This window comes from Esox lucius, chromosome 3 (assembly GCF_011004845.1).
Source record: "Esox lucius isolate fEsoLuc1 chromosome 3, fEsoLuc1.pri, whole genome shotgun sequence".
NCBI classification, from domain to species: domain Eukaryota; kingdom Metazoa; phylum Chordata; class Actinopteri; order Esociformes; family Esocidae; genus Esox; species Esox lucius.
Window position 1 is genome coordinate 7,803,017 of NC_047571.1, and position 24,303 is coordinate 7,827,319.

General features: G+C 43.1%; 1 protein-coding gene across 4 annotated transcripts; it reads right to left on the bottom strand.

The window, feature by feature from the left end:
• Positions 1-798: 798 nt before the first annotated feature.
• acsl3b (acyl-CoA synthetase long chain family member 3b) lies at positions 799-22,932 on the bottom strand. Of its 4 annotated transcripts, none has more exons than XM_010882587.5 (16): positions 22,755-22,932; positions 16,915-17,000; positions 14,613-15,147; positions 14,259-14,436; positions 14,062-14,171; positions 13,736-13,874; positions 13,489-13,639; positions 12,394-12,517; positions 11,977-12,048; positions 10,141-10,280; positions 9,798-9,970; positions 9,474-9,548; positions 7,777-7,959; positions 7,577-7,691; positions 5,795-5,952; positions 799-5,587 (listed from the first exon to the last, which is right to left on the bottom strand). In XM_010882587.5, exons 3-16 carry the CDS (start codon positions 14,973-14,975, stop codon positions 5,430-5,432), a joined length of 2,139 nt encoding a protein of 712 aa, XP_010880889.2. In that variant the 5' UTR covers positions 14,976-15,147; positions 16,915-17,000; positions 22,755-22,932; the 3' UTR covers positions 799-5,429. The 4 variants fall into 4 exon arrangements, with proteins under 4 accessions (XP_010880889.2, XP_010880881.2, XP_010880864.2 ...); XM_010882579.5 differs by having other exon boundaries at positions 22,727-22,932; XM_010882562.5 differs by lacking the exon at positions 16,915-17,000.
• Positions 22,933-24,303: the final 1,371 nt, after the last annotated feature.

A 24,303-nucleotide genomic window follows, 5' to 3' on the forward strand; every position in this document is an offset into this window, starting at 1 on the left:
CCTATTCTCCTCCCGGACGGGAGCCCAGCTTCTGTCCTGGTCCTCATCTCACAGCTGACATCTGACTCACTGGAAGTTATTTCAAGAGAATACTGTGTAACAGTAAGGGTGTCCTGTTTTATTTGTCAGGTTTCTCCAAGTAGAATCGATTCTCAGAAATGTTAGCATGTATGGGTACAAGACTGACATCATGTGGTTGGTTGTCTGTATTGCACCTTGCTCTGAGTGATGTTGAAGTCACAGGTTGGCCACTAGGGGTAATGCAATTAGAGTTAAATAATCTTGGTTGGCAACAGTGTTGGATGGGAGGAAAGCTCACCGACTGGGACTCCAATGGTTGCCTCCTAAATACATCAACATTAATGTTATAACCTCAGTACTGTGATGCCTAACGGTAACCGTAGTTTGTAACATGCGTTTTATTAATGCAGTCCAGAGGCTGCTAACTCCCAACAGCTAAAACTTTGAATCCCTGTAAAGGAGTTTTCTAAACTTAACGTTAACCAAGGTACTGTTGCCTAATCTTAACTTTAATTTGTAACATATCTTACAAATCGACAATGTATTTTAGCAAATTTGTAACAAGCCTTAGTAGCGTACTGTGTTGCACCCAGGGCTGTAGCTAATGCGGGTAAAGGTGGGTATGATTCACAGGGCCCTGGGATCAATGCCATCTGTGTGGGCGCCCTGGATTCCTTGTGACGTCCCTGATTGTACCTTTAATCTACTTTTGAAATCTAATTATTGTCCCCAGAAAAATTATGAATGGAACAAAAAGTACACGCAGAGTACAGTTAATAAATTTGGACCAACCAACAAAGTTTAATTGTCTCGACAATTTCCCAAGGCCAAATAACAAGACACTTGCAAGTAGCCCATGTCACAAAGGCCAGTAACCCACACAAAACAAGAAAAAGAATACCCCAACAACTGGTCATTTACAAAGATTAAATAGGTTTCAAAGAGGTATTACGCCTGTTTAACTGGTAGATCTTCCTGAACTTTGATCATATTCAACACTCTCCAGCATACTGCACTTCTACCATGAGAGCTATAGGAATGGTCGAAAAACATCTGTACGCCATACGGTGTGTTGGCCTTAGGTACATCATTTGTTTCCATGAACACTCGCTACTAGGACATGTAATGTATTTGTGTGTGTTCGTTCTCAGGGCAAACTTGTACAAAGCACTTTGTATTCCTATGATTCATGTAGAAATTGAGTAAGAAGTGGAACTTCACCAGTTTTTGTCTGTTATTAATTCGCAGAGAAGGGGACAAGACAAGGTATCTGTTGGGAGTTGAATACAAAAAAACCAATGGAATCATTCAGAAGGAAATATCAGGAAATGGAAGAGGAAAAGGAACCAGCTTGTATCAAGGCTCCTTATTTGTAACAGCTGAGAGTTTCAAATGCTATAATATGCTAACTCTGAAAGCATGAATTTTTAAAAATCTTTATGATTACCTTAATTTCCACGAGTGAGAAGCATAAGCTTTGATCTCTGAGATTATTTCATATTATACAGACTGTAAACTGGCTATAAAACTTCAGGGCTACTCAAGGATCCTCAGCACAACCAATTTACTATATTTTTACAAGGTGGCTTGGTAACAAAAAAACATAAAAAAATGGAAAGGTGTAGTAAACAATAGGATGGTACATAAATAACTGCTTGCTCATTAACACCACCTTCAAAACTAGTGGATTAAATTATACAGAAGCTCTGGAAGTGCATTTACATTAACTACTATACTACTGTAATTGAGCCTTAAAAAAAGAAACTTGCAATCTCAAATACAGGAAATGTAAGGCAATACATTGCAGAATGTATGGCCGTTGATGAAATATTGAACTTCTTTTAGGCTATATAATGTACATTACAAAATGTATATCATACACAGTAGTTCATTTGCAGACAATACATACAATATATGGCAGACTATGTCAGAAGAATTCCACAGAAGGTTGGTCCAAAGGTATTTCTTGGATCTTCCCAAAAGTTAAATCCATAGATCGTTCTTTTTGGGGAAGCATGTTTGGCATGCTTATGAAATCTGTAACCAATCTTAAAGTTGAAAAAGTCGCCACTTAGGCCTATATTTTTAACAGACATAAACAAATGCTCAGTAGTACAAGTTTTGATTGTGTTCATTTTTGGACAGTGTTCAAAACAATATACTCAACAAGTACATAGTTCCAAAGTGGGCTCTGCTTATGTTACAGCAGCTCTCACGAGCACCACAAACTAAATGGCGAAATCGATTCAAAGGGAACTCCCTCTGCTGGTGATTGGTTGAATTTGTAATCCTACAGGAGGGCTATGTAAGTGATTGATTCATTTTGGCCTTTATAATTTTTTTTAATTAAGGCCAAAATGTAAAACCGTCTAATATTTAGCAATTGTTTACAGACTTCAAAAAGATATGCCCAACAACCTTTCTTTAAAGGATCTTTCATTGATTTCATTTTAAGGACTATTTTGAGCTGCTCTCATGGAATTGCATGCCTTTATGCATGACAGTCTTTTGATCTTTTTTATTTCTGAATACAGTTCTTCATAAATATATATTTTGAGCGCATTCACAAGAAATAATGTAGGCATAACGTCCTAGCCATCCAAATCACTTCCTATTCACCCAGTGTGGTTTTGTCTTACATTCACAACATTTACAAGGCCAAATCATCTATATTTACCACAGAATTCCCCATATGTTTGGGTATTATTAATGACACAGTACTTTCACAATCCAAAAAATCCAAGATGGAGTCACACCAGTGCTGACAAACGTGAATAAATTATCTATGACGGAATTCAGTCTCAAATTCTGTTGGGATTAATAACACTCCATAGAAGATAAAGCACTACTATGTTTACTGTCATTTTTTTCTGCCTCTGTGCATTTCAGTTGGAGAGCAACACACCTTCATCCAGAGGTGCTCTCGGTCTGCACTTTTCTTTAACACACTTTGAAATTAGCATTTTGTGGAAATATTGCACATTCAATCTGAATTCATACATAACAGCAATGTGGCTAGAGCTATGACAAAACAATAGAACAATGCATTACAGTAATATGGAAAAGGGACATCAGAAATGGTGCCAACAAATATGTATTTGGACTAGCATTGGTTCTCCTGGAGACATCTATTGGGCAGGTTTTGATACAATCCTCATGGCTAAATGGTTTAAAGAACAAGATCCCAGTGACAACATGGTTTATGGAGTCAAACAGTGCTATGTAGCAAGACTGTTTATATAAATGGTGGAACAGAGCTGGTCTTTAAATGTGTATGCTTTAGGCTAACCAGAAACTTGTTTAACATGACACTATTGTGATTTAGGAGGTATTGAGCTGGTTTAGAAGGGACAATAGATATGATTTATGGAGTTGCGGAGCTGGTTTAGCAGAACAACGTATGTTTATGATCTATCGCGCTACATGCCTGGTTTGGCAGGACCTTGTGTAGGCGTATAACGATTTATACTACAGCGTTAGTTTAGCAGGACACTGTAGGCAACACTTATACAGGAGAAGACATTAAAAGGTAACAGATGAAGACAGGTGAGGTGGGTAGGCTTCCAGGCCTCTTCACAAAGACATTGGAACCAGCTCAGCGTTAATGAAAACACACACACACACACACACACACACACACACACACACACACACAGTCTTGTACAAAAATTAACATACCCCAACATCAGCACACACACGAGAAGCACACATACAACACTAATGGTATGTTTGGACATTAGTGTATCACTGCTGTCGGATGAAAGCCTCAGAAAACCCTGTTTTCGTATTTTTTTTTTACACTGACTGAAAGTAGCAACAACTCCTGGCAAAATATGGTACATTTTATGACTCCAGAACAAAGAATAGCTTATGTTTTCTACTTATGTTTGTCAATGGGGAATTGTTTTACTGGCGGTGAGAGGTTTTCATCTGACAACATAGGTTTATCTTTGCTGCTCCCTGTTGGTCTGGTGAGAAATAGAACAACTAATGAGGGTTTCAGTGGGACAGACCGCTTACTGTATGCCCAGCACATGGCTTTCAGTACAAAGCAAGCATGAGTTTATACCCTCCATTTTCAAAATCTCAAACATAATGGAGAAGCACAAATTAGATTCTTTTTTTTCTTTTCTTTTAAATGTAGTCCATTAATCTGAGTTCCGTAGACAAGCTGCACAACACGCCTCAATCAGTTGTTGCTGTGGTCAACTCATCAGTACACCACAAGAAAGCGCAGGCGGGCTACATCAGGACAAACAGGTTTTCCCAGTCAACCCAGGAAGATCACATCAGCCCACAGCCAGACCTAGGCTCTAGTTACACAAGGAGCCCAATTAGATCATAGATCTGATGTGAATGGTCAAAAGACACCAGTGGGTAAACGATCAGAATCGGGCTGCTTATTTACAGAGCTGGAATTGCACAGAGCAGGGAGGGAATGACATCACTACCAGATAGTTACAGAAGAGACATAGGACTTAATTTAGTCAGTAAACACACACTCTCCCATTGGATAGACACTACCTTTGGAACAAAGTAGGGAAATTAAAAGGACTTCATTCACAGGAGACTGTAACAGGAAAACAGTATGAAAATGTCAGTTTTGTAACTGATGTAAATAAGAAACAAATCATTTTGGAAAAGTATTAGAAAGAAATGCAAATAAAGAATGCGAGTTGGGTTCAGAAAACAGCTCCAGAAAACAAAGACTAAGTAAAGAAACGACACAAAATAAAAAAACTACAAAAAAAGCATACAAGAAAAGAGATCCCTGCATAGATTCAAACCTGGGTGTGGAACGTTTAAACCGAAGGGCTCCCGTCTCAGGGTCATATTCATTAGCACGTGCCCCGGCGAGGAAAACAGGCCTTCTTATGTTCAGGCAGGCACGTCGTTACTGTCAGTTATCTTCTGTTTGCTGCTCACAAAACAAGACCGGGGCCACAGTCAAAACAACCCTCCATTCTCCCATCAGGTGTCCAGACTAGAGGCATGCTTGGGAGTGAGATAGACAGGGAGACAAGGAAGAGGAGACGCGTACACGGACAGCGCAGTGGCGGTCTTTTGTTGTCGCCTTCTGCGTTTCAGCAGTTGCGCCGACGTCCTTCATCCTATGGCAACACAGAGGGAAATGAAATCCAGGAAAGAATGTGGAAGAGAGGCAACGGCTGTCACTCCGCCGGGCTGGGCCCCACCTTCCTTCACATGGGTCCGGACGGACCGGCTTCTAGACTGACAGGATTTCAAGAGGCTTACCGTTTGATCGAGGCTGGTCGAAATGGGAGTCGTCCGGGAGTGTGTGTGTGTGTGTGTGTGTGAACGCACGTGTGTGTGTTGTATTTGTGCCTCTTCAGTCTCTCCGTCATCTTGCTGTTATGAGAGTGTTTCTGGGGATGTCTCGGAGTGCGCTACTTGCCCCCATACATCCGCTCAATGTCGTCCTGGTAGTGTGACTTCAGCTCTTTGCGCTTGAGCTTGAATGCGTCCGTCACCAGTCCCGTCTCTGGCGTCCAGGGCTCTGCGCTCAGACGGATCTTCTTTGGGATCTCGAATCGCTCCAGTTTGGCTAGAGGGGGGCACAACACGGTTTAGATATGAAATGCCTGGGGCGGGGAGATGAGGGTACATCAAATACAGAATGGCACACATGCCCCTTCCTCCATCCTTCATCATGACTTCTTCTACCTTCGTCACTACTAACACATCCTCCATCATCACATTCATCATCATCACCCCCCTTTGTCCCAGTTAACCCCTCCCCCCGCCCCCATACCTGACAGGGCAGCCTCGGTGAGGATGCGGAGGACGTCTCTCTCCATTTCAGGGTGGTTGCAGATCTCCTCCCAGCTTCCCCGTAACCCCCTCTGCTCTGCCAGGATCGTCAGCTGTTTCTGATTGGGCACCACGAAGCCAATCACGTAGGACTGGTCGCTGGCAGGGAGGAAGTGAATGGGGGAGAAATGATGAGTGCTAATTTACTAAGCTTCATTAACCCTCCTATAGCCTCCTAATCTTGGATGATATACAGACAGGTGAGAAATTAAAATAATGAACCAACAACTTGTCTCATTTATGAAGGGTTATAGTAACATGCACAACACCTGCATGGAAGCATGTGAATTCATTATGCTCATCCACTCATTTATGAAGGGTTATAGTAACATGCACAACACCTGCATGGAAGCATGTGAATTCATTATGTTCATCCACTCATTTATGAAGGGTTATAGTAACATGCACAACACCTGCATGGAAGCATGTGAATTCATTATGCTCATCCACTCATTTATGAAGGGTTATAGTAACATGCACAACACCTGCATGGAAGCATGTGATCATTATGCTCATCCACTCATTTATGAAGGGTTATAGTAACATGCACAACACCTGCATGGAAGCATGTGAATTCATTATGCTCATCCACTCATTTATGAAGGGTTATAGTAACATGCACAACACCTGCATGGAAGCATGTGAATTCATTATGCTCATCCACTCATTTATGAAGGGTTATAGTAACATGCACAACACCTGCATGGAAGCATGTGAATTCATTATGCTCATCCACTCATTTATGAAGGGTTATAGTAACATGCACAACACCTGCATGGAAGCATGTGAATTCATTATGTTCATCCACTCATTTATGAAGGGTTATAGTAACATGCACAACACCTGCATGGAAGCATGTGAATTCATTATGCTCATCCACTCATTTATGAAGGGTTATAGTAACATGCACAACACCTGCATGGAAGCATGTGATCATTATGCTCATCCACTCATTTATGAAGGGTTATAGTAACATGCACAACACCTGCATGGAAGCAAGTGAATTCATTATGCTCATCCACTAATTTATTAAGGTTGTCCTTTCATCTGTCACCCGCCAGTACATTATTAATAGGAATGCTACATTTTTCACAAACATCAATTTCACATAAATGGGCATATGGGCTGATTAAAACATAAGTTAGTGTTGAAATCGAATCAGCCAGAATTATTCCCTAAAGGAGATTCCTTCATAATTAATTATTTTTATAATAATATGCAACTTTATAATCTTAAAGACCGGGAAGGTCGACTCAGAGAGAGAGAGAGATGGAGCCATACCGTCAAAAAAAATATCCACAAAAACACCAAACAAAACACAGTAAAGTGAATAGAGAGAAACCACCCCCATGCCCCTCCCTCTCACCCCACTGCCCTAGAGGTCCCAAAGGAGGAACTATATAAAAGGGTGGAGGCGCAAGTTCAACGGTTCGGCTGGCAATTGGAGAGAGCCTGCGTGGAGTGAGACTACGCCACGAAACGCCAACACAACGCTTCAATGTGTCTGCAGTCTGGCCACTTCCTAAACCTTGGATACGAGGGCTACTGTAACACGTGCATTTGTTTTGGCCCCAATTCAGAGGTTGATGAGGTTTGCATCTTAAACAATTAAGACAGGATTGATTCGCCCTTCAGTTACAAGTGTCACGTGAATCCGAAACGTCAAGCCGTTGACTGATCCACACAGACAGAGACCCCAGCCGTTCCAGGTGTATATGGTTACCTGTTAGCGTAGGCGCAGATGTTGTCCACAAAAGAGCAGTTCTTCAGCACAGCCTCCACCTTCCCCAGAGACACGTACTCCCCGGCCTGGAGTTTAACCAGGTCTTTTTTACGATCTACACAGGAAGAACATGCCATTACGCACAACCACGCAACACGACATCCCGCGCTGCGGTCCCTTGGGTTTCCTGGGTTACCCACCGATGATCTTGAGGCAGCCGTCCGTGTGGAACTCCCCGATGTCTCCCGTGCAGAACCAGCGCTGGCCGCTGGCGTCCACCAAGAAGTCCTCGCTTTGCTTCTTGTAATACCCCATTGTTACGTTGGGCCCGCCAATCAGGATCTCACCACGAGGGTTGGGTTTGTCCGTGCTGTAGTAGCCACCTGGTGAAGGGAAAATCATCAGTATCAGCATAATTAGGTGGGTTGCTTATGCCTGTTTTATGTAGGTGAAAAGAAAGTGATGATTAACTAGATTATATACTTGTTTAAAATTAGTTTACATATTTTACTGTGTTTTTCTCCCCAATTTCATGATTTCCAATTTGTGATTAAGGCCCTGAAATGGACCCATGCGAGTCGACATACTGTATGAGTCTTCCAAAGGACCTCCGATGTCGTTCTGGTTGTTATCGCTCTGCTCACTCAACCAGGGATTCTAAACCAAGGGGCAAATGAAGCCAACCCAGAAGTGCCAAAACCTGCAATTCACCGAATGACCACTTGAGGCTGGCTGCAAAAGGAATCAATCTCCATAGATCTCTGGCAAAATGCCCAACTTTACAGCAGAAATAAACATGTTTACAGCCTGGTTCAAAAAACTGTTTTGGTGACTATTGCTTATTTCTCCCTTTTTAACAACTGCGTATTTTTTGTGTGTTTTTTATAATTCATCTGTTTAAATTATGTTCAGTCTTATAAGTAGGGGGCGTGGCCTACTGAGTGACAGGCATGGTGCTTGTCACCTGTGTTACTCCTAGCGGTTTTTGTCCTTTCTGCTATCGCCTGAGCTAACACCAGTCACTGACAAATAAACGACTCGTAACCATACAAACTAAACTTGTGAAAATCTAATATCCAATATGCAAGTCTCGACCTATTTTTTACAGTCTTTATCGTCTTGACAAAAATTTGAGTTGTAAAATTACCACATTTATATATATAAAAAAACCTAAAGCATTTTAAGCATTTAAGTTTTGTTGTTTAGTTTCAGGTTTGACTTGCATAAAGTGTAAGCTGGTAAAGTTATGGAGACTGGCTACCAACCGACGGCTACCAATCACTAGCAATGCAGAGTAGCATACCGGTAACATTCAGCCTTTGTTATGTTGCTGTTTCAGCAACCAGGCACCTCAGCTGCACCCACTCCCCACCTCTTTACCCATTTTTGATTATCCAGGAGTTAGGCGAAGTGACGCTATGCCAAGATGGTGACAGCCATCTCTGCCAAAAAGAACTTCAAAACGGGTCTTCAGACACCTATGGGTGACATTGCGCTTACTACGTCCATATTTTTTTTTTTTACAGTTTATGTTCCAAACTGGAAGGAATGCACTCTCTCTAATATGCTCACAGGCGCCAATCTGCCACTAGGCGTCACTAGAGCGTGATGAAGCAAGGCTGCCATATTCAATCACTAACCCTGATGTTCACCAACAGGTCAGTTGCTTGACCAATAACCCATCATCAAAGTCATCCCTAACATTCTGAAGCTGAAGCATTTATTTATGCTCTTCAGTGCAGCCCACCCCAGAACATGGGCACGTTTTTAAACCACTAATTGTGATACGACTAACATGGACACCGGGGGTTAATTGCGCCGCCCCAGCTTGACCCACACATCACCCTGTCCCCAACCTCCCACCGCGTCATTCCTCTGACATCCCACATGTACTCACCCTCCTCCCAGTCCTTGAGGGTGATCTCAGAGCAGACCAGCGGTGCGCCTACCCGCCCCGTGCTGTAGTCCCACACTGCCGGACAGAGAGACAAACGCAACATTAGCATGTCAAGGAGCCCCCCCCCCACCATCACTCTGCATCACGTCCAAATCGACCCTACCCACACACTTCCCGTCTCCCGCTCCCCCCACACTTCCCGTCACCCCCACACTTCCCGTCTCCCGCTCCCCCCACACTTCCCGTCACCCCCACACTTCCCGTCACCCCCACACTTCCCGTCACCCCCACACTTCCCGTCACCCGCTCCCCCTTGTATCCTACTTTCGCTGATGGTGCCGGCGCCGCTGGTCTCGGTGAGGCCGTAGCCCTGTCCCACAGGGCAGCACAGGCAGATGTTCATGAAGCGCTGGGTGGCTGCGGAAAGGGGCGCACCGCCGGACAGCAGCACCCGTATGTGACCCCCCAACAACGAGCGCACCTTCTTAAACACCAGCCTGGAGGGACCGACCGGAGGGAGAGGACAGAAAGGAAAACCCAAGACAAACAGGATTTGAGAGGCTGTCAAAGAACGGCACTAAAATCCCTCAGCGCACCTTTTAAAGCCTCTGTGGGATACTGCTGCAGAGTGTGTGTGTGTGTGTGTGTGCATATATGAGTGTGTTACCGGTCACAAAGTGGGGTGCTGTAGCCCTTGGAGATTTGCTCCATCTTGTAGTTGTAGGCCAACACAAACAGGGTCCGCTGTACGCTGCTCATCTCCTCCACCTTGGTCATCACGTTCTTATAGATACGATCCATGATCTCCTGAACCCGAACAGATGGAGAGGTTTGTTCAAGAGGGTTCGAAAAAAGTCTAAATCAAAATTCTATTGCCAGCAACGGCTGCATGGATAGTGTCTACGTACATATAGAAACAGTAAACCTAAATGCAGTGTGTACAATGGGAGGCTAAACTCTGCTCCACTGAGCCTACCATCTGTTTTCACAGTGCAAGCCACTTATTACCCCTGGAATAACTGTTAGGCAACTGGAAAACATGATCAACCCTCAGGCCCAAGCGCTAATGGGTATAAAGGCATTGAGAGTCTGTTCATGAAGGTCTGGTTCAGCATCTCATTTCTATAATGTTGTTTGTGAGACTGGATGGGGGAAAGCCTGCAGACCCAGTGGCTCTCCCAGAGGATAGTTGACCAACCTTGATTTAAAAAACCAAATGGGTTTCATTTCCCTAATTGAAAATTTCAAAGATTAATTCAGCTGAAGCAAGTTCAGCATTTACATAGACTTCTCTTAAGTCATACTTGGCTGGTCACTGCCAAATGCATTGGCACACTTGCACTTCCTTCACATTAATTGTCTCTAAAAATAAGATGAATGACCAAATGTTTGGTCTCGACAATTTTTTATTTCACTGTAAATATTAAGGAAGCTGTTTCTGATTCAGAACTTAATATATCCACTTACTGAAATGGCATTGACAAAACAATTCACACCATAAGACTCAATTTTGGCTAGCACAGCCTTTGGACAAAATAACTGCAATCAAGCACTTCCCATAGCCAGGAATGAGCTTCCTGCACCAGTGTAGCAGTGCTACTGGCAGTTACACCTCTGGCGCAAACGTCTACCAGATTTGAAGGACTCCATTTTCAGATCTCACCACAGGTGTTAAATATGATTTCAATCTGCACTCATTGCTGGCCACTTCAGAACAGTCCAACATTTTGTGTGGAACCATTCCTGGATGCTTTTTTCTGTTGGAAGAAAAACAGCAGGACGATAACCCGAAACCGATCGAACAATCTTCTCTGGGCTGTCTCGTAGTCACGTCCAGGGAGTTTGTGATTGTCCTTGGCTACAAATGTGTATGAGCTCCTCAGTTAATTCTCTGGTTTTCATTCTTTCTCCATGCACATTGTTGTACACACAGTGACACGAAACCAGAGAATGTTATCCTTATTTCTAAACAAACTGGTTGAATGAGTAATTTTCTAATGGCAGTTTTGGTCAATTGCAAACCAAATACATTCTCAAGATATTTGAATTTCACCAGTTAAATAAAAAAAATAAAAAAATAAACTGTTGATGGTGGTTTAATTGAATTAAGTGCCAGGTGCCAATATTTTTGGCCACAACTAAACATTAGAATAGTTTCAGGCTGACCTAAATCTTATATGTTGCAGTGTCCTATACATTGGATGTTCCAATAGATGTTTAAATCATTTTTAGGTCAGCCTGAAAATATAATATTTTAAAAACAACAAACCCTGGCTATACAAGTCTAGGTGTTTCACTGCAAATCGACAAACAAAATATCAGTACGTGGAAAATGCAATCTTCAAAACTTTTCCAGGACTTTCACGGCCGAAACACTGATGCACTGTACTCTTATCAGATAACAGAGTGTGTATTATGATAATTACAAATGACTGATGTGTCAGCTACGTTTCTGTTATTTCCTGTGACAGGTCATGTGACAGATGTCTGAGCAGATGCTTACCGGAACAGCAGCCATGAGTGTAGGTTTTAGAACACTGGTGTCTCCTTTACTGCCTTTCTTGATCTTTGTAGACTGAGAGGGAGGGAGAGGGATAGAGAGGAAAAGAAGGAAAGAAAGAGGATAAGAGAAAAGAAAGAGGACAAGAGAAAAGGGGGACAGAAGAAGAGTAAAACAAGGCTTAGAAGATGTGAAATGCGCGTACATATTTGTTTGGGCATCTTGGTTCACTATGTGCTCTAAGAGCTGAAATATCTTAAGCGTGTGATAAACATTTACATTTCAGCCAATCAGCAGAGATTTCCGAGCAATCAGGGCTTCGCCCAACGACAATCATCTCAGGGATTAGAAGCAGCAACCTTTAGGTTACAGATCCAGGGCTCTAATACCCAGTCTACTTTAAAGTGTGTGTTGGTTCACCTGGTCTGCTAGCGTCTGTGGGGAGGAGTATCCAATGCGACAGCCGTGTGATATACACACCATCTCTGCACTCAGTTCCAGAACGTGGGCCAACGGGAGGTACCCAATGTAAGTGTCCGTTTCACTGCAAATTGGAAACAAAAGATGTTTATTGAAGATAATTTATTTGGGGGGCGGGGGGGGTCACTGTATATTTATTTACAACATATCAAATTTCAGTTTGGTTGGTGGTTTCAGGTTAGTGTTTAAGTCATCTGCCACTAAATTTGTATTAATTAATGTTTGCATGCTGCAGTACTTCAAAACACAGTGGCCAAAATATATTTCAGGAACTTTGCGCATCAGAGTACTGGGGAGTAATGACTCAATTAGGTTGACCATGAAGTGACAATAAAAGCAGCCATGACAACCTTGCCTCTGAATTCCTCTGATTCAGCAAAAATGCAGCTAACTAGCATTTAGTTAGCCGGCAATGAAATGTGAATCACTAGCTAGATAGCTATTTTGAACTAAATGCTTTCCAAACTTGAGACTTACTGGATCCGAGACGTGTTGGATCCAAGAAAATTAAAACAGTTGGACCCAGACATGGTCGAGCACTGGGTTAAATCTCAGAATTTTGGGTCTGATGGAAATGTGAAGACATCTAAAGTGGACTATGCTTGCAGTAGCGTACATTTCTGACTCTGTTACACGCGTACTTGGACCAGTCAGGAGCACAGCACAGAGGAATGCTGTCTAATGAGCGGCATTGTTGTAGCTAACTATAAGCCTGCGGAAAACATGCTCAAAAGTGGGGTGATTAAAAACTGGTCCAGTGACAACATTCTCAAACACAAATTCCAAAATCAGAGCAGAGGTGATTACTGTTAAACTTGGAGAGGCACACCTGCACCAGATAGCATATATGTGCCTTAACGTTTCTAAAAACATCGGCTACTCAACATAGCGGAGATCATAACTGTTTTAATTTTATTCTTGTATCCCTTGAAGTTGTAAAAAAATTGACGTGTCAACTGACTGGTTAGATGAGGGTGAAATAAATAAACCGGAGGATATAGCAGAGTCTAGAAGAGGACGTAGCACGGGACGTACTCCAGGTTGGGTATACGCTCTGCCATGCCGGTGATGCCCGCGATGATGTTGCTGTGGGAGATCATGACGCCCTTGGGGATGCCCGTGGAACCACTGGTGTACATGATGACGGCCGTGTCGGAGGGGAGGGGCTGTCGTCTCGCCACCGCCACTAAACACAGAGACTGACACGTTAAGTGGCCACATCCACAGGCCTATGAATTTGAATCAGTGACTATTCACACACACAAGCACACTTCCTCCTTACTGTTGTTGGGCCTGGAGCCCAGCTCCTGGACGGCGTCCATGTTGTGGACCATGATGCCGCGGGGGAAGCCGGGCCAGCTAGTTGGCTTACTGTCCACCACAATGATGTGCTGCAACCGAGGCACTTCCAGCAGGATGGCCTGAAAAGACAGGAGATATGTTTCAGAGACTGACAGCATTGCATTAGGGATTAGGTTTAGACATTAGGTTATTGAAGTTAAGGGCAGGCATCTACAAAGGTTTAGCACATGTCATTATCGTGTGGGAGTGTGTGGGCACTCATTTGGCATCCCTGACCTTTCGGCGGTCAAGCAGAGCGGGGCCTACCTTGAGGCGGCTTTGCAGCAGGTCCTTGCTGGTGACGATGTGGGTGATCTCCGTCTCGTTCAGACCGTGGGCGATGGCTGGTCCGCCCAACGTGGCGTACAACGTCACCACTGGGAGAACCACAGACTGGGCTTAGAGATTCATCCCGTGGCTGCGTGTCAGTATACATTGTGTCCGTGTTTAGCGCAACCACTCACGTGGGAAGTTGTATATGAAGCCGGCCTGCGCTGCGATCATCCACTCGGCCCTGGTCTCACAGAAGATGGCGATGTTGCACTGAGGCTTCTGGCCCAGCGCCGCCAGCCCGCTGCCGAAATGCACTGCTGCCTGATAGGTCTCCTCGTACGACATCCACTTATACTCCCCCAGGATCACCTTCACAAAACACAAGCCTGTTAATACTAGCACTGCTAGTTAACTAAATTCCTTATAGCTACTGAAACATCTATTTCGGTTGGAAACGTTGGCTTTCAGTTTTTCAAACGGATCGGTGAAATGAACGCACCCCGAGAAAGGCAGTGATCTCACCAACGTTCCCCACTCCTCCTCACCTTCTTAAAGACCTTGCCGTTGGGCTGTAGTTCATCCTCCTCGCTCAGCACCTCCCGGGTGCCCAGACAGTCCCTCCGAGGGAACCGGGCTGCCCCGTGCTCCATGACCTTGTCCAGGGTGTCCACGCCCGGGTGCATGGACGACACAAGCTTCTGCTGGATACCGCGAAGCTGGTCGGTCGCCCGGTAAGGGCCCGCCGGGCGCCCGCTCACCGACCTTGCCTTGACCCGGCGCGAACGCTCGAGGTTGACGCCGGCGCCCGAGAGCAGGTACCATGGCAGGAAGGTGAGGACAGAATACACCCAGACCACCGAACGGAACACCTGCAGAAGCAACGGGTTCATGTCCTCCTTCAGTTTCATCGCAGAGGTTAGAGGTCAAGGGTCGGCGCCTGTGATCAGCCTGAGCACCGGGAAGGTGAGGGACGTGGCCCGGCGGGCGGGGCTTTTTGGAGGCCGATCGAGTTCCCCCTACTGAGCAGTTCCCCGGGGTGGATCCACTTGGTTTGCGGACGGGTCTGAGGAGTCCGCTCACCTGTAGGACAAGATTTTAAAAGAAACACGTCAGAGATGATGACAGGAATTCTAAGGGGGGGCAAATAACTAGCGCTGTTCCCGACTACAACAAATGGTGGTTGGTGAGTCAAGTTCTTTAAATAAATCTGTGTTCTAAAACACACATACAGTACATACATAAATATTCACACAAACACACTATGCTTTATTCATAAACAAGAGGTCTGAATAGCCTTGCTTTCGAACCTTCATATTTTCAGCAAATGCAGTGCCCTAGAATGCAGGAACACAACTCTGGATCAGAATTTACAAAACATGTCATTATAAAGTGGACTGGGTTTGGATTTAAATGGAACTGTTGTGCATACAGCGCCAGTTTGGTCTCAGATTAAAGGAGTATATAACAGGCTTCACATTTAGAGATTCTAATCCATGCTACAGCAGTATATGTGCATCAGAGGCAACGATTTTGGAAAAGCCTAGGCCACAAACATCAGATTATTCTGTCAGTTTGCGAGAACTTGTTAGGTTGTAGGAAGAACTCATGCCACACACCCTCCCAATGCTCTTGCAGATCAGCGGAGAGAAAGCGCGTCTGGTTTGTGGGATGGATGAGACGTCTCATTATAATTGCAGTGAGTGTAGACAGAAAAATGTGGAACTTGAAAATGAATGTCATGGTCAACAGCAAAGCCAAGAATGAACAGTCCATGACTTTAGGCTGGTCCATGCATTTAGGCTAGCAGTCTGATTTCACAACCTTTTTCCTAGTGATTACATATCATTGGATTTTTTTTTTTAAGGTCACTATTCAATAGATCCAAATACTCATATTGAGTTTTATATAAAGGGGAACACTGTCCAATACACACAAGAGAAAAAATGGAAATGTAAATTACATTTTTTATATATGTAGTTGGGGTAGGGTGCAGTCTTTATTTTCTCAATGGGAAACATGGTTGCAGATTGGTCATTTATTAGCAATCGCTAGTGGCCATAGGCAAATGGCTAGAACGTTCCCCTTTAGACGTGTCTAGGCAACCTGTTTAACAACGCCTGGGGGAGTGGAGAGGAGGTATTCTCCCCTCAGACTCCTCCTCGGTCAGCACAACTCCTGTTGGCTCACATCACTGAGGCCAGACGAAGCTGGGTCACATTTATCGATTGGATAGTGATTTTAAAATGTCTATTTTTTCTTTCCTCATTAATAAATCCACACTACTTGTTTTAATAAGGGCCCGGGGACTGGGTGGCTTTCAAAAGTCAGCATTTTCTCAATGCAGATCATCCAAAAGGTGCCCTGGAAAGCAGGCCTGGTTCCAAACTTCCAATACATGATTTACTTTAGGTTGTCATTATTGAATTCAATCTGTTTAATCCACTGCGGTCCGCAATGCACCTTTTTTGTTTTTGTTTTATTGAGGCGATAACCGTCAGCACCTCCCTCATGGACCCTACAAGGGAGTTTTTCCTAGCCACTGGGCATCAACTCTTGTTGTTACTGGCTCTTTGGTGTTTCAGACTGGGTGTGTGTATAAGGGTTTTGTGACAACTGCTGATGTAAAGAGAGCTTAATGAAAAAAATGTAATCGACTGATAGACATTTGCATCAAAATCCAATGTAAATTCATGAGCGCCTGTTGACTTGAGAAAACCTGCACCGTGAACAAGTACAGAAAGACTGCATCCACAGCCAGCCCCCCCCCCATCTCTAGAGACGAATCGCTTTGATAATTAAAAAAAATAATTATCACACAAACAAAGTGAAAGATTACAGAGGCCATACCAGTGTAACGTTGTTCACAGTCCAAGCCTTCTAACATATGATCTTCCCCTCTTGAAACTAGGACGGTAGAGTCTGGATAATAGCATCTGCAAAATGGATAAAATATGAAAACGGAAAATACAGAAAGACAAAACGAGAACTAGATCGATCGCTAGAACGACAACAACTAGCCCACTAAGGATTCTAACTCACACAACAGAGGAGAAAAAGGAAGTTGTGCCAGGAGACTGGGAAAGTGTCTTGAGGAAGGAGGGAGGGGAAACGGGGCACGTTCTAATCCAGTCGTGGCAGCAGGCTCAACCTCAGCCCGTTTCTTGACTGACGGCCAAAATAGCCAATTGAGTTTTTGGAATGTGGCTTCAGACCGACTGAAGCAATGTTATTCCAAGTCTGACAAAAATCACAACAAGGAGCCTTTGCAAAGCACTGCTTCCGTCAGTCAGAAGCATCCCGTTCCACTTCTCTGTTCCCGGTGTGCGTGTTACCTGCCCTCGCTCTTAAGCACTGCCCCTACTGATTCCTTCTGACAAGTCTGATTTTGTAAGTCTATAGTAAAAAACAAAGGAACACACAAAAACTAAAATTTTGACAAGATTGTAATATTCCCTTATCACCTTTGAGAGGATAGTTGACCTAAGTATGTGCCCAGAACATTTTGTGAATCAGACAGTTCACAAAAAAGGTATATATTTGTGCGACTGCTGAGCTAAAAATGTATCTTGGCAATCATACAAGCGACCAGAAAAACAGAAATTGTTTTTGCTGTAGTGTGCCCTAGGACAACAAGGTTGGGTGGGTCTATATGAGCACTATGGTGGACATAGAAAACAACTAATATTCAGAAACTTTTGAAAATAAATGGTCTTTGTAGTGGAATAACAAACAACGCCCTGAATTCCCATGCCCATCTAAGCCTCTCTTAACCTCACCAGCAGATATAGTTTGCTACACCCCTGGGCATAATTCCTCAGCATTCTTCCTTCCTTCCTTTTTGCATCAGGTTGTCAGAGGGAATGAAGTTTCAATTTGTCTAATACAGCATGTGACTGGGATTCAAATGGGAATGACCTCACCCCTACAATACAAGTTGATATTCTAATTCCCCAAAATCTGAAAATTATCATTCCGGTTTGACCAATAACACAAATTCAAAGGGACCCCGAAAAAGAGTCAAGAACTTTCTCTGTGAGTTCCAACCATGTCAGTGAACCCATGGTTTGCAGCTGTAGCCGTGACACATTCCTCTGCCCTGTGGAGGCTTGGTGGTTAAGCTTTGCAGAGACGCCAGGCTTCTACAGAATAGTAAGCCGAACGAGAAACTGCTGAGGACCTCTCCTTCTGGAGGAATGTCCTAACAGCAGACCACAGAGCAGCTCACTAACCCGAATGTCTCAGGTGTGACAACGGAGACGCCCTTCGTTGCTCGATCATCGTGCACTTCTTTCGCTGCGTGTCCTGTTTTCAGGACATGCCTGGGCTGAGAGCCCAATGAAGAGAACAAAGCAGGTAGGCAGGTAGGTTTGAGGTTATACAACCTGACCCGCCATTAGACCTACACCTTGTCTGTAGAGGACGGGCGGTAACCTGATTCAAACACTAGGTCCACTGCACTGTGCCTCAAAATATTTACCATATCACTCGCCACCATTTAAAATGTAAAAGACAGTGGGAGTCGATCTTCTTCAACCATCGGTCTGAATCATTGGCAAGCAAAGAGGAGTCACTGCTGTAATCCCTTTAGGGGGCCGCCTTCATTTTTTCTATATGATTCTCCCACAACACCAGCAATTCCCTTGGCCACAGAGTGAATAGTGACCGCACAATCAACATACCTGGTAACGCAGCTGCAACAGCTTATCAATAAGGTCGATAAGAGGAACAAAAATGTTGGCAACAAAAAAAAACAAGGATTAGTTGGCCAGACATGTTGAAAGATTAAAAAGATTCCGGTGCTCAGCGATGGCTTACCTTTCCTTATTCCTCCTTAATGCAATTCTGTTAATGCATACTATTCAGGTGGTATTTTAGAATACTATTTGATGTTGTTCTCTCTATTATAAATTATTTATTAAAACAGTACCTTTACAGTATATGTACTTCATAAAATTATTTAGGCATCTGTTTTCTTTATACCATCTAAAGTTGTTTTAAAGAGACCATTGTGCAGGATCAGGGAAAAACCCTAATTTAACACACAATTAATAAAACACTGTTTCCATCTGATAAATGGCAATAATCAACAGACTTATTGATTATCAAAACAGTTGTTAGTTGCAGCCCTACTAATAAATCTAATACCGTGCTAATAAAGAAGTGCTACTAGTGCTGCACACATGGTTCCAGGCCAGGAGTTACAATCCTGTTTACACTGGGTAGAATCTCACGGTGTTCATGGCTAATTGAAGGACAACTGGTATTGTTGAGATAGCAGGCAATATCTGCCCAGCCTTAGGTCTACCATCAGTTGTTTGGTTCGCATCATACATCTGGAACAGTCCTACCCATGGCCTTATCTCAGTCTGTATTCATGCTTCAAAACCAAGATGCGGTTCAGCAAAAAATTAAAAGCATTGTACTGTAACTATCCAGAATCCGGCCTTTTGTGTTGACAGCCATGACTGGAAAAAAAATTGATTCACTTGTGACTGCAGGCAAGATATAATTTGATCTAGATTTCCTCCCAAGAGATTTTGCTTGAGAGAAATTAATTAAGATCAAGGGAGAATAGAGACAGTTCAGCATGTAAAGATGTAGAACGGCCTTGGTGCTCAGTGACACTCCTCTCAGAATATGTAGGTCTTCTTCAAGGTTTCAGGGGAAGCTACGCAGAGGCTAGACAAACTCATAACCTTTCTCTCATATATATATAAATAAAATAAGGGGTGTACTCACAGAAGTGTGTACACCCCTCACATTTTTGTTAATATTTGATTATTATCTTTATTTTAATAATTATATTATCTTTTTTTATTATCTTTATTTTTGTTAATATTTTGAAATTATCTTTTCATGTGACAACACTGAAGAAATGACACATTGCTACAATGTAAAGTAGTGAGTGTACAGTTTGTATAACAGTGTAAATTTGCTGTCCCCTCAAAATAACCCAACACACAGCCATTAATGTCTACACCGCTGGGAACAAAAGTGAGTACACCCCTAAGTGAAAATGTCCAAATTTGGCCCAAAGTGTCAATATTTTGTGTGGCCACCACTATTTTCCAGCACTGCCTTAACCCTCTTGGGCATGGAGATCACCAGGGCTTCACAGGTTGCCACTGGAGTACTCTTTCACTCCTCCATGACGACATCACAGAGCTGGTGGAAGTTAGAGACCTTGCGCTCCTCCACCTTTGGTTTGAGGATGCCCCACAGATGCTCAATAGGGTTTAGGTCTGGAGACATGCTTGGCCAGTCCATCACCTTTACCCTCAGCTTTTTTTAGCAAGGCAGTGGTCGTCTTGGAGGTGTGTTTGGGGTCGTATCATGTTGGAATACAGCCCTGCGGCCCAGTCTCCGAAGGGATGGGATCATGCTCTGCTTCAGTATGTCACAGTACATGTTGTCATTCATGGTTCCCTCAATAAACTGTAGCTCCCCAGTGCTGGTAGAACTCATGCAGCCCCAGACCATGACACTCCCACCACCATACTTGACTGTAGGCAAGACACACTTGTCTTTGTACTCCTCACCTGGTTACCACCACACACGCTTGACACCATCTGAACCAATTAAGTTTATCTTGGTCTCATCAGACCACAGGACATGGTTCCAGGAATCCATGTCCTTAGTCTGCATGTCTTCAGCTAACGGTTTGTTGGCTTTCTTGCGCATCATCTTTAGATGGCTGCCATCCCCTTCAGAGACCAATTTGATGCAGTGTGCAACGTATGGTCTGAGCACTGACAGGCTGACCCCCCCACCCCTTCAACCTCTGCAGCAATGCTGGCAGCACTCATACGTCTATTTCCCAAAGACAACCTCTGGATATGACGTGAAGCACATGCAGTCAACTTCTTTGGTCAACCATGGCAAGGCCTGTTCTGAGTGGAACCTGTCCTGTTAAATCACTATATGGTCTTGGCCACCCTGCTTGGCCATCCTCAGAGAGTTCTTTGCCACGAGGTGCCATGTTGAACTTCCAGTGACCAGTATGAGGGAGTGTGAGAGCGATATCACCAAATTTAACACACCTGCTCCCCATTCACACCTGAGACCTCAGTGTTGTCACATGAAAAGATATAATCAAATATTTACAAAAATGTGAGGGGTGTACTCACGTCTGTGAGATATATATATATAACCTTATTTTACCAAGTAAGTTGACTGAGAACATATTCAGTTACAGCAACTACATGGTGAGAAATGATGGTTAATTGCCCTGCAATGGCAGCTCACATTTATTTCTCTCACATTGTAGCCTTTCGGTTACTGGTAAGAAGCTCTAAAAGCTAGGCTACCTGCCACTCTCCCTTTTCTTAATAGAACCCAGACCACACCCACGTCAGGGCATTCCTGACCATGAAGCCTGCAGCCATTTTCACAGTCCAACTGATGAAGACAACATGCAAAATACAATAAGCTGTTAAAACAGCTGAGGTAATGTCTCACAGCTCTTGATCACATTTCTGTTCATACATTCATCAGAAATGCTATTTAGGTAACCGTCTTGATATACGGGTTAAGCCAGTATGGTACACAGGATTGGGGATTTACTCATGTGGAAAGACCAATAATCACCAACATCCAATCAGGTGTCAATTAAACAATTTAATTCTGTGGGTGACAAAATTAAGCTAAGCTTCCTGTACATTTTAATAATAGTTTGCTTTACGAGTTCAAATAGACAAATCGAAAATGAAAACAGAACTGTAAATACTGTGGGGTTCTGTTCTCGAAAACAGATCTCCCATCAACCGTGAGAAAAGTATCTTCTGTTCGGTGTCAACTGTACTTCAAGTAAACCACAAAATCCTTATTACGTGAGGGAACAAAAAAAAAAGAATGTGTGTGTTGTTAATCAAAACAAAAACAGGTCAGATAATCTTGAAGAATCAATGTAATCACAACAAACATAGTTATTTCCAAATAGTCTTTAGTAGTTATCTAGATGCCTAATGTTGCATTACTGCCTGGCACCCAGTCATGTGACATTGTGTCGGTTGCCATGATGCAGCTGGTTTGGCAACGACGTTACCGACAAAGATATGTAAAGAACAGATATGTTTAGCGGCATAATGTTAGCAAGCTGGACAGGCCAAAAGAAAACAATTATAGTAATAGCAATAGTTCTCTAGGCATAATTAAGCAAGATAAATTGTATATCGCTACTTTAGTTAGCAAGCTACATTTGTTAACCGAGTAAACAAACAAACAGACATAACATCGTTAGTTAGTTGACATTTAGCAAGATCAAAAATACACGCAACATGCCACAATTAAGCAATTGTCAATACCACCATAAGCTATCTAAGCTAGATAGCTACTGTTACTAAAGTACGCGCCGCTAAATACAGGGAGGAACGCATCAAGACAGTAGAGTACCTCCTAGTCCTATTGCTAGCTATCAAATGTAGATACTTAGCATTAACGTTTGCAACAACCAGGCACTGCAGCTGCACACACAATAGTAGTAGCTGATACCAAAAAACGTTTCAATAAAAAAGTTTGTTGAAATTAGATATATAGTTCTAATTTAATGTATAAATCAACGAATAACATTAGCTACATCCGTCGAGGGAACTAGCTAGGTAAAACATCGCAGCAGAACATCTGCATGCAATAATCGAGAATGCAGACAATGCAATCTCACCTCTTAATCGCCCACTATTCCCGCGTACCTTAGAAGAATTTCAACAAATTCTTTCCGTGGCCTTTGTCGTCATATCGCTACCAAACATCAACGCTTTTGTCATATGGCGCCAAAGCATTCATCAAAGTATGAGATTTTTGTAGAAATCTGCGGGCATCACCGGCCCTTGTAATCAGCCCGGAAGTGATGGGAAAACGTTGTCAGACAGAGGCGGTTCTCATGTCTGTGATTGGACGGTTGAAGGTGGCGCGTGCTTGAGGCAGCTGTGACGTCAACGGGGTTACTGGCGGTCAGGTAAATCCCGGTCATCCTCAGTAAATAAGAAAGCAATTAAAACAATTTCAAACTGTAATGAATTTAACTTATATACTCTAAATGTATAACATGTCTTACCCTCGTGATCTTGTTTAATTTTTTATAACACAAATGTATCTTTTATTTATTTCTTTGTGCATGTTCAGATGACATTGTACATACTGTTATTTCATTTTATATGACATTTTTGTCATTGTTAAAATTTGTATGTTATGTTTGTCATCTCTGTATTGTTTGCAAGCATAATAATAAAATAAAAAAAAACATTTACAAATAAAAAAAATCCCGGTCGAATGTCCGGACGACCACGCGGATGATGATATGCCATGTAATGAGGATCAGCCCGCCAGAGAAAGATCAGCGTAGGGATCTGGTCTAGCTATACATCAACCTAACATCGTAACAGCAGAACAGTAGGCTTGGAACACGGTACATGTTTCGTTTCACGTATTGTTTTTGTTGATTTTCCTGCCCCTTTCTCAGCCCTTAGGTGTATCTACTTTCTAATTTGTGAAAAGAAAACGTGTCCAACCTTTTTAGTTCCACACTACATCTTTCTCTCTAGTGTGCTCTCAAACCCCCATCGGTGATCAGCTGTAATCTCATGTGGCAACAATTTGGATTATGGGCTGGTATTGCAAAATCTCTACTGCAGGTTTAAAAGTGTTAAAACAATACACGTCCTATCAAACAAAGCACAACAAGCCATTCTTAACACAATTCTTCAGATTTCTCAACCAGTAAGCAGTCCTCAGCACAATGACTTAAGGAGAGGTCAATCCACGGCCAACAAAAGCTGTGTATACCTGTGGCTGGTAGAACATGGTATTTACAAGGCTAGTACGAATATATCTGCGCTTACAGAGGTAAGTAACTCTGGATAAGAGGGTGTGCTATATTACTAACATTTAAATGACCCTGATGGAGTTCATAGGCTCCTGATCTGCAACCCTGTCTGACATTCTCTCTTGAGACCTCCAGTATTCTCCTGACCACTGTCCTTCTGAACTGCTCAACACTTGTTACATGGTCCTTGGGGTTTCAGGCTGGGTGCTTTGTAAAAGCACTTTGTGACAACTGCTGATTTAAAAAGGCCTTTATAAATACATTTGATGTATTGATTGATTGACCAGTAACACTTGTAAGAGCCAATTTGGCCTCTTTATGTGTCATTTAACTATTTTGTTTGTTGTCTGTCTAGGGTTATTTGAACTTGTTTTGTCACTAGAGGGCACCATATGTTGGTCAAGGGAATGAGGCGA